This window comes from Pseudoliparis swirei, chromosome 22, assembly GCF_029220125.1.
Source record: "Pseudoliparis swirei isolate HS2019 ecotype Mariana Trench chromosome 22, NWPU_hadal_v1, whole genome shotgun sequence".
Lineage (NCBI taxonomy): Eukaryota > Metazoa > Chordata > Actinopteri > Perciformes > Liparidae > Pseudoliparis > Pseudoliparis swirei.
In genome coordinates, this window is record NC_079409.1 from 11,469,702 (window position 1) to 11,482,456 (window position 12,755).

General features: G+C 40.3%; 2 protein-coding genes across 2 annotated transcripts; one reads left to right on the forward strand and one right to left on the reverse strand.

Annotated features, from left to right (window-relative positions):
• Positions 1 to 542: 542 nt before the first annotated feature.
• On the reverse strand, positions 543 to 6,499 carry trip13 (thyroid hormone receptor interactor 13). Its single transcript, XM_056444058.1, has 14 exons — positions 6,415 to 6,499; positions 5,681 to 5,764; positions 5,288 to 5,447; positions 5,048 to 5,174; positions 3,892 to 3,947; positions 3,702 to 3,792; positions 3,530 to 3,602; positions 3,381 to 3,444; positions 3,202 to 3,288; positions 2,954 to 3,060; positions 2,611 to 2,764; positions 1,582 to 1,694; positions 1,382 to 1,451; positions 543 to 1,301 (listed from the first exon to the last, which is right to left on the reverse strand). Exons 2-14 carry the CDS (start codon positions 5,752 to 5,754, stop codon positions 1,206 to 1,208), a joined length of 1,272 nt encoding a protein of 423 aa, XP_056300033.1. The 5' UTR covers positions 5,755 to 5,764; positions 6,415 to 6,499; the 3' UTR covers positions 543 to 1,205.
• A 54-nt stretch (positions 6,500 to 6,553) lies between these two features.
• brd9 (bromodomain containing 9) lies at positions 6,554 to 12,341 on the forward strand. Its single transcript, XM_056444006.1, has 17 exons — positions 6,554 to 6,702; positions 7,358 to 7,578; positions 7,666 to 7,791; positions 7,879 to 8,089; positions 8,181 to 8,238; positions 8,751 to 8,895; positions 9,031 to 9,141; positions 9,254 to 9,441; positions 9,536 to 9,668; positions 9,843 to 9,918; positions 9,999 to 10,094; positions 10,188 to 10,320; positions 10,423 to 10,534; positions 10,688 to 10,744; positions 10,828 to 10,933; positions 11,676 to 11,846; positions 12,070 to 12,341. The coding sequence occupies exons 1-17, from the start codon at positions 6,654 to 6,656 to the stop codon at positions 12,153 to 12,155; spliced, it is 2,079 nt and encodes a 692-aa protein (XP_056299981.1). The 5' UTR covers positions 6,554 to 6,653; the 3' UTR covers positions 12,156 to 12,341.
• The last annotated feature ends 414 nt before the right edge of the window (positions 12,342 to 12,755 follow it).

Sequence of the window (12,755 nt, forward strand, 5' to 3'; positions counted from 1 at the left end):
CTGCTGTTCAGTGTTAAAGATGACAGGACCAATGGGGTCTCAATATACTTCTTTTTTTTTACAAATCTGATGTTTCACTGAAGAAACAATTTGTCATCCACGATATTAAATACCTCGCTGGCACTGTATATGTAGGAGCCTCTTTGAAAACACAGCTCTGTGTGCAGTTTTGTCTTTAAAAAGAAGGAACAAACTTTCAATTGCGATTAAAAGTTTGTAATTAATCGCAATTTCACAATGTGCGATTAATTAGTTAATTTTTTTAATCGATTGACAGCCCTAATTTATTTGAATATATTATTTGATATCTGTAGATTTACTATTTTAAGATATCTAGATAACCAACATGCGACAGACTTAAGGTCCATTGTAATCTATTGTGGGCTTTTTCCACTTACTGCCTTTATTGTAATGATCACGTCTCATTAAATACACAATATAAAATCAGTCTTTCCATGTTTAAAACTGTATCACAGTATCAGTGCGCCACCAAGTGGTGGCCTGAGGGCTTTGTGAAAATCTCCAAAATGGCAACAACAGACAAGAGCATAAACAATACTGTTTATTACAATGGTATATCAAAAATAAAGTTGTAATGAATACATATCCAGATAGATTTGATATAAATGAACATTGCCAAGTGATGGTCTATGAGGAACATCCCTTGTTAAAAACACATTACAAATGAACAGTGGAGAAAGAAACGTCATATTAAAGTGGCAGTTTTCAACACAAGCCGGTATCGCACATGAACATGAGCTCATCCTCCAGATCCTGAGGGGGAAAGCCTCTGTGAGCCGACGGCTTGGAGATAAATGAACAGCAGAACACAGAACCAGTTAACAAAAACACATTTTCATCTCACTGAGATATACTCAAACCAATCCATAGATTGAGCTAATGTGTACACAGTAGCATTGTTAATGTTAAAGCATTAACATGATATAAAACCAACACATTGAAACTAAAAGCAGCGTAAACACAGAACATTAAACCAAACTGCCTGTACTGCAGCCAACTCGGTCTTTTAAGGTAATAGCACCAAACAAATGTACCTGAACAAAGACTTACATCACAGATAGCCTTTGTTAAAACAATGTTACTTGCCAATCTATTTAACACGTTGCTGCAGAATGAAAGGATTGAGCTTGATAACAAAGAGCTCACAAACAATCCTGTGTCAGCCGTTGGGCATTGTAATAAGTTCAGACACCATTGGCCAGGTCAGCCTTTTCCTCCATCTGTTTAGCCACTGCCTGGTCCATTGCCTCCAGAAACCTCTCGAGCGTTACGATCTGTGTCTGCAAGCGAACAAACGACATTAAAAAAACAATAGGACTCTTTTCCTTCTTCAATCTGTAGAACTAAATCAAATCCTTACCTTCACAAACAGCGCGTGGGCCAGAAATGGTAACTTCCTAAGGGCTCTTCCACTCAAACCTTTGCTCTTTCTGGAAGCGAAAAGAAAAACAAAACATTAGTCCCCGGGCGGTTTCAGTTCTCACGGGCACTCAATGCTGTGACTGCGGCGCAGAGACGGTGTTATTTGGGTTCTATTGCATTATGGGAGGCTTTACTCACGCAGCAATGTTCCCCAGGTGCAGACTGTGTTTGGACACCTCGCTCCTTGCAAAGCCCATCGTCTCCAGCTCACACATGGAGAACAGCTGCTGGCGGGGGTAGATGATCTGGCACTGCTCACAACAGACACGGGAAATCCATCCATTAACCCTTGTGTTGCCTTCGGGTCAATTTGACCCGATTCAATGTTTCACCCTCCTGTCGCCTTCGGGTCAATATGACCCGATTCAATGTTTCACCCTCCTGTTACCTTTATATTTACTAACATATTTTACCCTTGAGGTCAATATGACCCCAGCTATTAAAATCTCCAGAAAATTATTAGAATTAATATTGTTTTCCAAGTTTAAGTGTGAGGTACTTTATGTTTGTTTGTTGACTCCCGAAAGAACACCGACATTAAACATTGAATCGGGTCAAATTGACCCGAAGGTTGCTTTTTAACTCTTGCTGCTTAGGACCGTTTTTTAAGCATGTTGGTAATACATGTAAATATAATAAGCATATATTATATACAATTTAAATATATATAAATATTAATTGTAACTGTTCAGTAAGTTACATATTGAGCCCAACATTTTTATTTTATGCATCAAAAGCAGTAAGATTTGTTTGTTTTTTAATCCATATAATAATTTATTAAAAAGAAGACATTTCTGGACTCCACTGTCGTCTTCTTGTTATTAGCGCGGCACTCCTTCATCCTTGCCCTGCCGCTCTTCCACCTTTCCATCACGGTAAAAAAAGAAAAATCTTCTAAGTCCTGTTTTGGCACAATGGAACTCTTTTATCCAAACTGCTCCATCAAGTTGCCGACCTAAATATTTGGAGGATTTGGAGATGAAAGTCTTGCTCGAGGACGCTTCAACACGCGGACAAGAAAAGCCGAGGATCAAACCTACCTTGTAATTAGTGGAAAACCTGCTCTACCTGCTGAGCCTTGCTCCCCACGGCCATCCTAATTCTGTCTCGAGTCAAGATATTGACCTAAACGACCAAACAAAGGATGAGGCTAGATTGTTGGGTCACCTTCATCAGCTCCTCCAGGCAGGAGAGGTAGATATTGTAGATGCCCTTCTCAGATGGAGGTCCGATGTACTGCTTGATGTCGGCTCTGTCCACAAACGCCAAGTCTATCTTATCTGTCACATTGGAGGTCGTCAGGATCACCACGTTGGAATGTCTGAAATATGAGACCAAAAGTCAGCACAAATCAAACGGTTGTAAATAAGACAAAACAACTCTGATGGATAGATTTCCCAGGGAAAACAGTAATTAAGAGTGATTGTGAGAGGAAAAACTGAGGCTTCCAATGTAATATAATATAAGAGAGGTTTTAAAAAACTGCACGTAGACCATTTTGCCTTCTGACCGTTTGATCTGGTCCAGCTGAGTGAGAACGGCGTTGACCACTCGGATGGCGTCGGAGGGCTCTGTTCCTGCCTGGCTGGCACTGCGAGCTGCTGTCAGACTCTCCACCTACCATGAAACATGTGCACAAGAAGGCGTTCAGTTTCATCTCAGGCCAATCAATGAGGGAATGTAATCATTCATTAATTATAGGGGTTCACATAAGACTTTTTAAAGTCAAGTTTTCCCTGAAGTGAAGCAGATTTTTACCTCATCAATCAGAACAAACACGAGAGCATCTTTGTCGTCGATCAGTTGTTGGATCTTTTGAAACATCTTCGTGACCAGCTTTCCGCTCTGTAACAAAGACACGTGATGGAAATAACTTTCAGTTGGATCTAAAACATGCTTCAATCTAACATTGTACGGTAAAAAGAAGCCAGGTGTACCTCTGAGAACCACTTTGAGAACAAACTGTGGCTGTTTATCTCAACAAATTGTCCGTAAGAATACCTGCAGGGAGAAGAGGGTCTTTTGAAATGAAAAGAGCAGGAGCACTTCCTGCTAAAGCGTTTCACTGAAAAGAGGATCGACTTACCGACTTGACAGCCTGATTGACAGCTTCTGGGCCAGAGCTCTGCACAGGGATGTTTTCCCGGTGCCCGGGGGGCCTGGATGTAGGCACACAGTGATACGTCGCTTATATTACGCACATCGTCCCTGGGATGACCTCAACTGATAAACATGACTATTTCTCACTAGTTATTTACCGTGAAGCAGAACAACACGGTTCCACGAAATCAGGTTACTGTCGACCATTTTGTCTGAGAAGTAAATTGTTGTTGTGATGTAATCCAGGAGCTGCCGAAAAATGTAAAACAAATTGGAAGTTTAGAAGTGCTAAGTGAAAAAGTTATGCAATCATTTTCTCTCAACTGCTATTTTCATCATTTCTTTTACCTGTTGTTTGACTCCACAATCGTATACCAGACTATCCCAAATCCCGTGGAATTCAGCTGTTAAACAGAGAAGGTGTTCAGGGAATTTTAGGGGAAATTCAGCAAATATTGAATCAAGCCAAAGTGTATATATAGATGTACATTAACATAATGAAACATAACAATATTTATCAATCACTACTTTAATTGTACCTTTACAATAACACTTGAGCTAGTCTTTATCTTGCTTACAGTTTCAATTATCAAAAATATATCCCTAATAAAGCTTAAAAGATGGTTATAAAACAATTGCAGCGTTCTTCACAAAAGGGAAAGAAGGCTTTGGTCAGGTTAGATTCACATTGACAAGAATGGATTCCAATAATAACAGCTGATACCAGATATATTGGAGGCAGTGCATCCATTGGCCAAGAAATTAAAGAAAAAGAAATGCCAAACTAGTTTCTGTGTCATTTAGAAACACTGTTTTGTTTCCGTTTAGAAAAAGAATGTATATATATAATTTTAAACTCTTCAATTTTGATATTTGTATTAGCCTCAGAAGTCCAGTATGGGATATGATAAGAATTTAAAAAAGAAAATAAAGATATAAGAAATTGCTTGTGATACATATAGTGACATTAAGATAGACAGGTAAAGAGCTGCCTCCCACTCTGTGCACACAAGGCTATACTGTAATTCCTATTGTTAAGTTTCACACAAACTATTGTTTTTATCAAAGTTACTTCCAATCAAGCTCAATATTTAGTCATATTTTTATGAAAATATAACATTTTGATACATCCTGAGGCTATGGACAGCATGAATCCAAACTGACTACAACTCTTCTCCATGAAGAATGACAAACTTTTCACAGCCACCTTTGAAGCCTACAGGCAGTGTCAACCAATCTCTTCATCCCTCTGGAGTGTGATGTTCTTATTGTGAGAAGCAGCTAATTCAGCCACACATCTCCAGAGCAGAGATACAGAAGGGAACCCCTTCTGTCCTACAGAGTTTTGGAGTGTTAATTGAAGTAATACTGAGGAATATATTGCACGCCTAAATGATTCGCCGTTGGTTTATACTGTAGATTCGAATGATCACTTTCTGTATTAAGTTTTTCCTGGCTGCCAATCTTCAACTATAAATAAATAGAACGTGGTGTTTAATGTCACCTGCTGGCAGCATCCAGTGACTGGCTGCTGAAAGCTCCTCGTCCTCCTCCAAACTGAGCGTGCTGGGTCCATCCTCATTCAAAGTGAAGATGTGAACAGAGACATTGCAGCTCTTCAAATCAAGAGGCTGAGTGGGTGAGAAAAAGGTAATGAAAAAATGAACCGCAAAGCCTTAATACTTTGTTTGTTACTTCTAAAAGATGATGGAAAACATTCACAAAGCAAACCAAAATTACAAACCCGCGTTACGAGATCCTCGAGATCAACTACATCTACAGTTTGCACGTGTTTCTGCAGGAAGTCATCATCAAACTCTGCCCATCTGTAGTTTCCAAAAACCATGCTGTGGCGATTCAGCAGACCCAGAACATGTATCCTCACCTCAGACAGTTTAGCTGTGCTGAAATGTAAATACGTATAGGAGAGAAGGATTATCATTTACATCATTTCCCCACATTGCTGATACCATACCAGTACTTGTTTAGACTCTTTTCACAATGTAATTGTTTAGAACACATTTTCAGTTCTCACACATATAACTACCCCACAACATGATTCCCAGCCTCTGTGTCCTGCAGTTTGAGGCAACATTCACACAACGTTAATTCACTGACTACTACTCAGCGAACCCACCTGTGAGATTTAACATGGACTTCAACATGAACGTCTTGTTTCTGATGTCCCGACTCCATTCTGTCACCGTCCATCCCTGTAAAACTGAGGACAAAGGGGAGGCATTAAGAACTTAAAAAGCACGAGTGTGAGGGCAAAAACGCCGTGTCAAAAACCTGCCGGGCAAACCAGCGCGGCGCACCTGTGGAACGGACCTGCGTGCGCAACCAACCGTTAATTTTGGGTTCAAGATATTTAAAAAAAGAAAGGAAAGGGTACGGCGAATACCACCATCTATCCCGCGAATTGTGTTTCGATGGCGAGCGCTTTCAGTTGCACTTTCGACCGAGCAAGAGTCAGTTTGAGGAGTGTTTAGATTTAGGATCATAAAGCTCTTCGTAATTAAATACCGCTAATATGAGGTTCTCCTCGGGAAAACCGTAAAGAAAACCCGCCTCTTGTTTGATTCGATTGGCTGCATTGGCCGAGCGCGCTTGGCGCTTAAAGTTGAGAATATTTCAACTTGTAAGCGCGCCTGAAAAACGCAAGAAAAACGCAAGAAAAACGCGAGCCCTTATGTCCGTTAACCGTAGCTAACGTTACGTGTTAGCGTTAGTTCGCGATGTTGTAGCTAGCTAACATAGCTGGCTAACGTTAACACCCTTCAAAGTACACGTAAACACTTTGCTACATCGACAAAAACCTAAACCTAAACCATAGCTTACACCGTTTACGTTCTCAATCTTAGTACTTACATCAACACCGCACTCAAGAAACTATCGGCAGTTCACTGTGCTGTCAGAAAGCCGTGACAGTCACTCGAAATGGGCGCGCAGGTTTGGTACACCGGAAATGCGTCATTTGTTTTGCGTTGTCGTTTCCGCCTGCCGCGAGCTCTCTTGTCGCAAAGGGGTCGTTACGTTTCGAGCGACGCTCGCGACCACTGGCAGCGTAACTGGAATAAACACGGCTCTTCTAATATAAAAACGGAGAAATGGGGAAAAAACACAAGAAACATAAACCGGAGTGGAGAACAGTTGATGGTACCTGCATGCACGTTTCACTCTCTGTTACTGCACCGCTTTTGCCAGGCTAGCTTTATGTTAGCTAGCTTATCTCAACTGGAAAAGACAGCATATATTGCATTGTTTGTGTGTGTACAAATCGACCACATCACCTCGATACACAACCCACATTCATCTGCTTTAGCGTCCTGCTAAAAGTAATTTTATTGAGTTCCATTTATTTATCATTAATATAAGATACCATTTTCAATTTGTATATACAGATTTGTTGTGTCTGTGCCAGTAAGTTACTTAATATATGATACTCGAATTTTAGGGTTCATTTTTCTAATTGTAATATAATAATAATAATGGTGTGAACTTTATTGATCCCACAGTGGGGAACTTCTTCCCTGCATTTAACCCATTTAGTTTGTTCTTAAGTACTATGGAATTACCTCCAAATAAACAATGCCGTTAAATGCAATAAAACACAGTCACACAATATATGGTGTGCGTTTTTTTCTCATCAGCTAGAGAAGCTACAATGTGAACTTCTCTTATTGCAATACACAACCTCTTTGGCAAGTTATACCAGAACTACAGTATTACTACCATACTAATGGCAACATCGTTTGATTCCTCCCAAAACTTTTCATCTTTTCTTTCTCAACTATCCCCTGTTTGGCTGTAGACCATGAGGACAAGGCCCTTGAGAAGCCCCTAAAGCTTTTTCTCAAAGTTGGAGGAAGTGAGGTGACAGAGCTCTCGGGTTCGGGCCATGACTCCAGTTACTACGATGACCGATCAGACCACGAGCGAGAACGCCATAAAGAGAAAAAGAAGAAGAAGAAGAAAAAGTCAGAAAAGGATAAAGACAAATATGTGGATGATGAGGAGAGAAGACGGCGTAAGGTTAGTTCACAGAAGAACATTATCACTTGTGAATCTACGTTTTGTTACACTATAAGTAACATTTTTTATTAAAATCCCGTTCTATAGGATGAAAAGAGGAAGAAGAGAGAGCGAGAGCAAAAGGAATCAGAGGCAGCAGCTTCTACTGCTGCCAGTGCCGGTGTACCTGTTGAGCCTTTTACATTGCCAAAAAGTATAAGTATTGGATTGGAGGTGAGTAAACTTAACTTTAGACTGATAATATGATCAATACATTCTTAATGTTTTTGCTGACGAGACACTGACTCATTATCTCGTCAGCCGGAAGAGAAGAAAAAGAAGAAAGAGAGAGACAGAGAAAGAGAGAGAGAAAGAGAGAGAGAGAGAGAGTTTAAGCTGGAGCCTGAGCCTGAGCCTGAGCCTGAGCTTGAGCCTGAGCTTGAGCCTGAAGTGGATGAGTTTCACTCCGATATGCAGTTGGACCTGGAACAACAAGGAGACAGGCCGGTCCGAGCCTGCAGGACACAACAAGGTAAAAATGCCTCTCTATGAGGAAAATATAAATCTTTTCACTTGTAAATGTGTTCATAAAAATCTGTGTTTTCTTACGTTTGCTAATGCAGAAAGTGAATCCACTCCTCGCCAACAACTTCTAGAGCACTTTCTGAGGCAGTTGCAGAGGTGAGGAACAAGGATTCAGTGTAATGGCTGCATCCCCCTGTGATGCAGACCGTCTAATGCCACAGCACTGTTCCTTCAGACACCAACATGAAACGCTTTTTAATTATAAAAAAACAAAAATTCATATGGACCACCCACAATATATATTTTTGGAGAGTGCAATATATATTAATGCTTTTTATGGTCCATAGGCTGTCTTCAATATATTTAAGCATTTATTATTGTGAGTGGAGGGGGAGTCCTGTTGTAGCAGAACAGTTCTCGGGGACTTTGCTGTTGTATTCGCCATACATTGCTGTCAACACTGAGAAAACGTTGCACTAAATGTAAATTAGGCCACATTACGATGTGGACTGGTCACAAAAATGCACAAGCAAGAGCCATTCATATTGATCACATTAACCTGACACATAACGCACACTGACATGATCAGGACACTCAAAAGACAACTCTAAACACATCTTCAGGTCGATGCTGTGTTGAATAACATCACATATCTCTTGTCTTCCCAGAAAAGACCCCCATGGATTCTTCTCCTTTCCAGTAACAGATGCAATTGCCCCTGGTTACTCAATGATCATCAAACATCCTATGGACTTCAGCACCATTAAAGACAAGAATGAAAACAATGACTATAACACGGTTACAGAATTCAAGGTGAGGATACTTAAACACAAAGACAGAGTTTGGATACTGAATATTTAATTGTTTTAAGTGTATTATAAAGGGTAATAAAATGTGTGAAGATCAAGCTTGCCTTTAAACCTGTCTGAACACTGTTTTTGCCTTCAGGCGGACTTTAAACTGATGTGTGACAATGCCATGGTGTACAACCGACCAGAGACTGTCTATTACAAATCTGCAAAGAAACTGCTACATACAGGATTTAAGATGATGAGCAAGGTAAAGAGGGATGTTTGAGAGTGAATTTCCCCAAGAAAACATCACTGTCATTATCAACATTTCCCATTAAGTCGAGTTACGTTGCCACTTTTTTCCTCTGCCCTGTGCACAGGAACGACTGTTGGCTTTGAAACGCAGCATGTCTTTCATGCAGGACATGGACTTTACCCAGCAGTCAGCCATTTTGGGAAATGAAGACCTTGCAGCGGATCTACCTCCTCCAGAGATAACCCCCATCCCAGTGGAATCAGCTAAGAAGTCCAAGAAACAACCAGTTACAGACATGAAGGAAGTCATCAGGTATGCTTCGATTGTAATATCTGGAATAAATGTGTCTTTTTGTGTCTAACATCAGTATAATGATCCTGTAACGTTGTCTCTTCTGTTTTTTCAGTTACCTGTTTGAACCAGAAGGAAACGCCTGCAGCTTGACTGACAGCACAGCAGAGGAGCATGTCCTGGCACTCGTTGAGCATTCTGCAGACGAAGCTCGAGATCGGATCAACAGATACATGCCCAACTCCAAGGTTTTGCTCTTAACTTATTGTGTATAAACTGCCCTTCGTACATACTGTTTTTACAAGCTATAGCTTTATTTTACACATGAAACGACAATGTGCTAGTAAGGCGTCCACTCTTTAAGAAGTTACTTCCTCAATGCAGTTAGTAGTGATCGTTTATTTTCTCTGATCTGTTTTCAGATGGGCTACCTGCGTAAAGAGCCAGACAGCTCTCTTCTATACACTGTCGTGAATCAGCAGGAACCTGATGCAGAAGGTTTGTTCTCACAGTGTCAGCTTTTTAAACATCTTTCAAACATTCACTACATTAGTATAATTGTTCTTAATGTATTACAGAAGAGGAGACTGATAAAGTGGACCTGAGTTCTCTGTCAAATAAACTTATGCCTGGATTAACAACCTTGGGTTTCAAAGATGACAGGAGACACAAAGGTTTGCAGGAACGTAAACTTTATAACTAACAATGACTCAAATTTGCCTCTAAGACTTAAAATGGATAATGCTCTTTCGTCTTGCTCTTTGTAGTAACGTTTCTGAGCAGCGCCTACAATGTTCAGACCCTGCAGAACAACTCCATCTTTCCAGACCTGCTACCTGATGAGGTGGACTCGCTCTATTCAGCCTATGGCGATGACACAGGGGTGCAATGTGCCCTCAGGTAGGGGGACTTTGTTGTTATTGGTTGAACTTAGATGTGAAAAGATCTCGTGAAAATAATGTATCCCTGTTTCTGCTCTTATGTGTTCACTTTCACCCAAAGCATACAGGAGTTTGTCAAGGGCTGCGGAGATGTCACGAAGTGTTGGGTTGACAGGCTTCTGGACAAGATGACCGCAGACGATCACACCAAAGCTGTCAGTCAAATCCGACAGGTATCTGACTTCTACCGAATATACAGTATTACACACATTACTTCCATCATTTTCTCCAGTGTTGTCTTGACCAATTCTACTCTGTGTATATATATATATATATATATATATATATATATATATGATGTTTATGATGCTTACTTTACATTTCAGAAAAGAAACATTATGCTAAAACCTGATGAAAACAAGTCCAACATATGTGACATGCAGGTATGCTGTAGTTTGTTGACACAGTAATGATACATTTATGTAGTTGGCCGGCTGTCTGAGTGACGTTGTGTATTTTTATTTAGATGGCAGACGGCACCGGTCTGGGAGACAGTGGCTCAGTCCTGGACTTCATGTCAATGAAGAACTATCCTGATATGTCTATGGATTTAGCCATGCTGAACTCATTAGGTAATTATGCCCATCAACACTCTGAGTGGCTGCATTTACGTGTACATAAATGTAATTATTGTAAAAAGATAAGTATGGCGGAGTTCATAGAATTGCTCAACTTAATTTAAACAGATATGATATATATGATATGATATTCCTTTATTCGTCCCACAGTGGGGAAATTTCAAAAATCACAGCAGCGGTGCACATCAGAGCATTAATGAAAATAAATATAAAACACAAAACCACAACAACAACAAAAACCAGATACGGCCCTTTCCGCATTAATGTGTGGAGTCTCAGTTTTGATGGACATTGTAGCCATCTAATCACCAATCCTATTAAATTCTTAATAACATTTTTGACTACATTTTGAAACACAGCAGTCAAAGTACTTGATAGATACATAACAGAAATATTGTGTAAGATGCTCCACTCTGTCTTTTCTGCTTTAAAATGGAGGTAGTGCATTTATGACTCCGTCACTGAGAGCTAATCACTCGACAAAATAAAGACTGTCAGCAAAAAGTTTTTACATCTTCCGCCGGAAACTAAAAACACATATTTTCCGACGATACCGTGAATAAAAAACGATTAGCACTCCAGTGGCACTTGAATTGCACACTCATGGTATTTTTGTAGTTTGGTTTTCTTGTAGAAATGTGACTTTCTCGTTCTGAGTTTGTACTCATCAGCTAAATGACATGTAATGTAATATTTGTTCTTTTACTGTCCTACAATGATCCTCCCTCTTTAACAGGTAAAACAGTGAAAAAAGAGCCGGGCAACGAGGAGGGCCAGCAGCACTTTGACGATACAGACAAACTCCTGCAGGACTTCCAGGAGGCTCAAGTGGACCGAGTCGGCTCCAGGCCCTCGTCCAACGTGTCCTCCCTCTCTAATGCCTCAGAGAGGGATCAGCACCACTTAGGTATCTGCAATAGGACTAAGACTAAAAAACTAGGTGCACAGAAAGGAGAACGGCTAATTTATAAGCTACAATTTAAACATCACATTATTGTTGTTTGCATGCTAGCACGTCCTAATACCTTTTGGCTGAGTATTAACTAAACCTCCCTTTTAATGTAAAATTGCTTTCAATAGAAGTAACATCAGTGCAACAACATAAGAGCCATATCTTCTTTATTTCGCAGGAAGCCCAGCACACCTGGACCAGCCTGAAATGGTTCACGATCCCTACGAGTTCCTGCAGTCTCCGGAGAGCACCGCCAACAGCTGACCACACACACTGCCATGTTGTTGTGTTGGTGTGAACAGCACTGGGTACTTGGACTGTTTAAACACCGCAGAGACAGCAGGAGCTGTTTTAAAGACTGATTATGGTTGCAGAGTGTTTCTAGTGTTATTGTATGGTTTTGTATGAGTGCAACAAATAAATGCTTGCACATGTGTGTGTGTGTGTATATATGCGAGTGGTTCATTAAGCATATTCAAAACTATTTTGTTCTGCTTATATATGTGTGTATATATATATATATATCCATATATGTATATATACATATATATATATATGCAGCAGTACACTTCCATGCATTGAGCAATGCATACCATTGTCTCAGTGTGAGGGAAACAAAAGGGAAGTGAAAATAAAGAAACAAGCAAGCCGTACACAGACACTCCTATGTTACAGAGAAGTGTAAGATAAAAGTCAGCTGTTACAGGATTTCGGCTTTATGTTTTATAGTTCTCATTGTTTGGGGGCCTTTTATTCTCCAGATTGAGTTTGGCAACTCACGGATGCGCAGATACTCTAGGTCAGTGAAGGGCCACACTCAAAACTAAACTAAGTGCACATGCGCAGTCGGAGTGTTTCCATAGC

What these genes read in the sequence shown, in the direction of transcription:
- trip13 (XM_056444058.1), bottom strand. Translation starts at nt 5,754, where the DNA reads ATGGACGGTGACAGAATGGAGTCGGGACATCAGAAACAAGACGTTCAT. An exon ending in TCGAGGATCTCGTAACGCGG is followed by an intron (nt 5,175 to 5,287) that starts GTTTGTAATTTT and finishes TCACCCACTCAG; the next exon opens with CCTCTTGATTTGAAGAGCTG. An exon ending in CCGTGTTGTTCTGCTTCACG is followed by an intron (nt 3,603 to 3,701) that starts GTAAATAACTAG and finishes GCCTACATCCAG; the next exon opens with GCCCCCCGGGCACCGGGAAA.
- brd9 (XM_056444006.1), top strand. Translation starts at nt 6,654, where the DNA reads ATGGGGAAAAAACACAAGAAACATAAACCGGAGTGGAGAACAGTTGAT. An exon ending in GCAGGAACCTGATGCAGAAG is followed by an intron (nt 9,919 to 9,998) that starts GTTTGTTCTCAC and finishes AATGTATTACAG; the next exon opens with AAGAGGAGACTGATAAAGTG. An exon ending in GGGGTGCAATGTGCCCTCAG is followed by an intron (nt 10,321 to 10,422) that starts GTAGGGGGACTT and finishes TTTCACCCAAAG; the next exon opens with CATACAGGAGTTTGTCAAGG.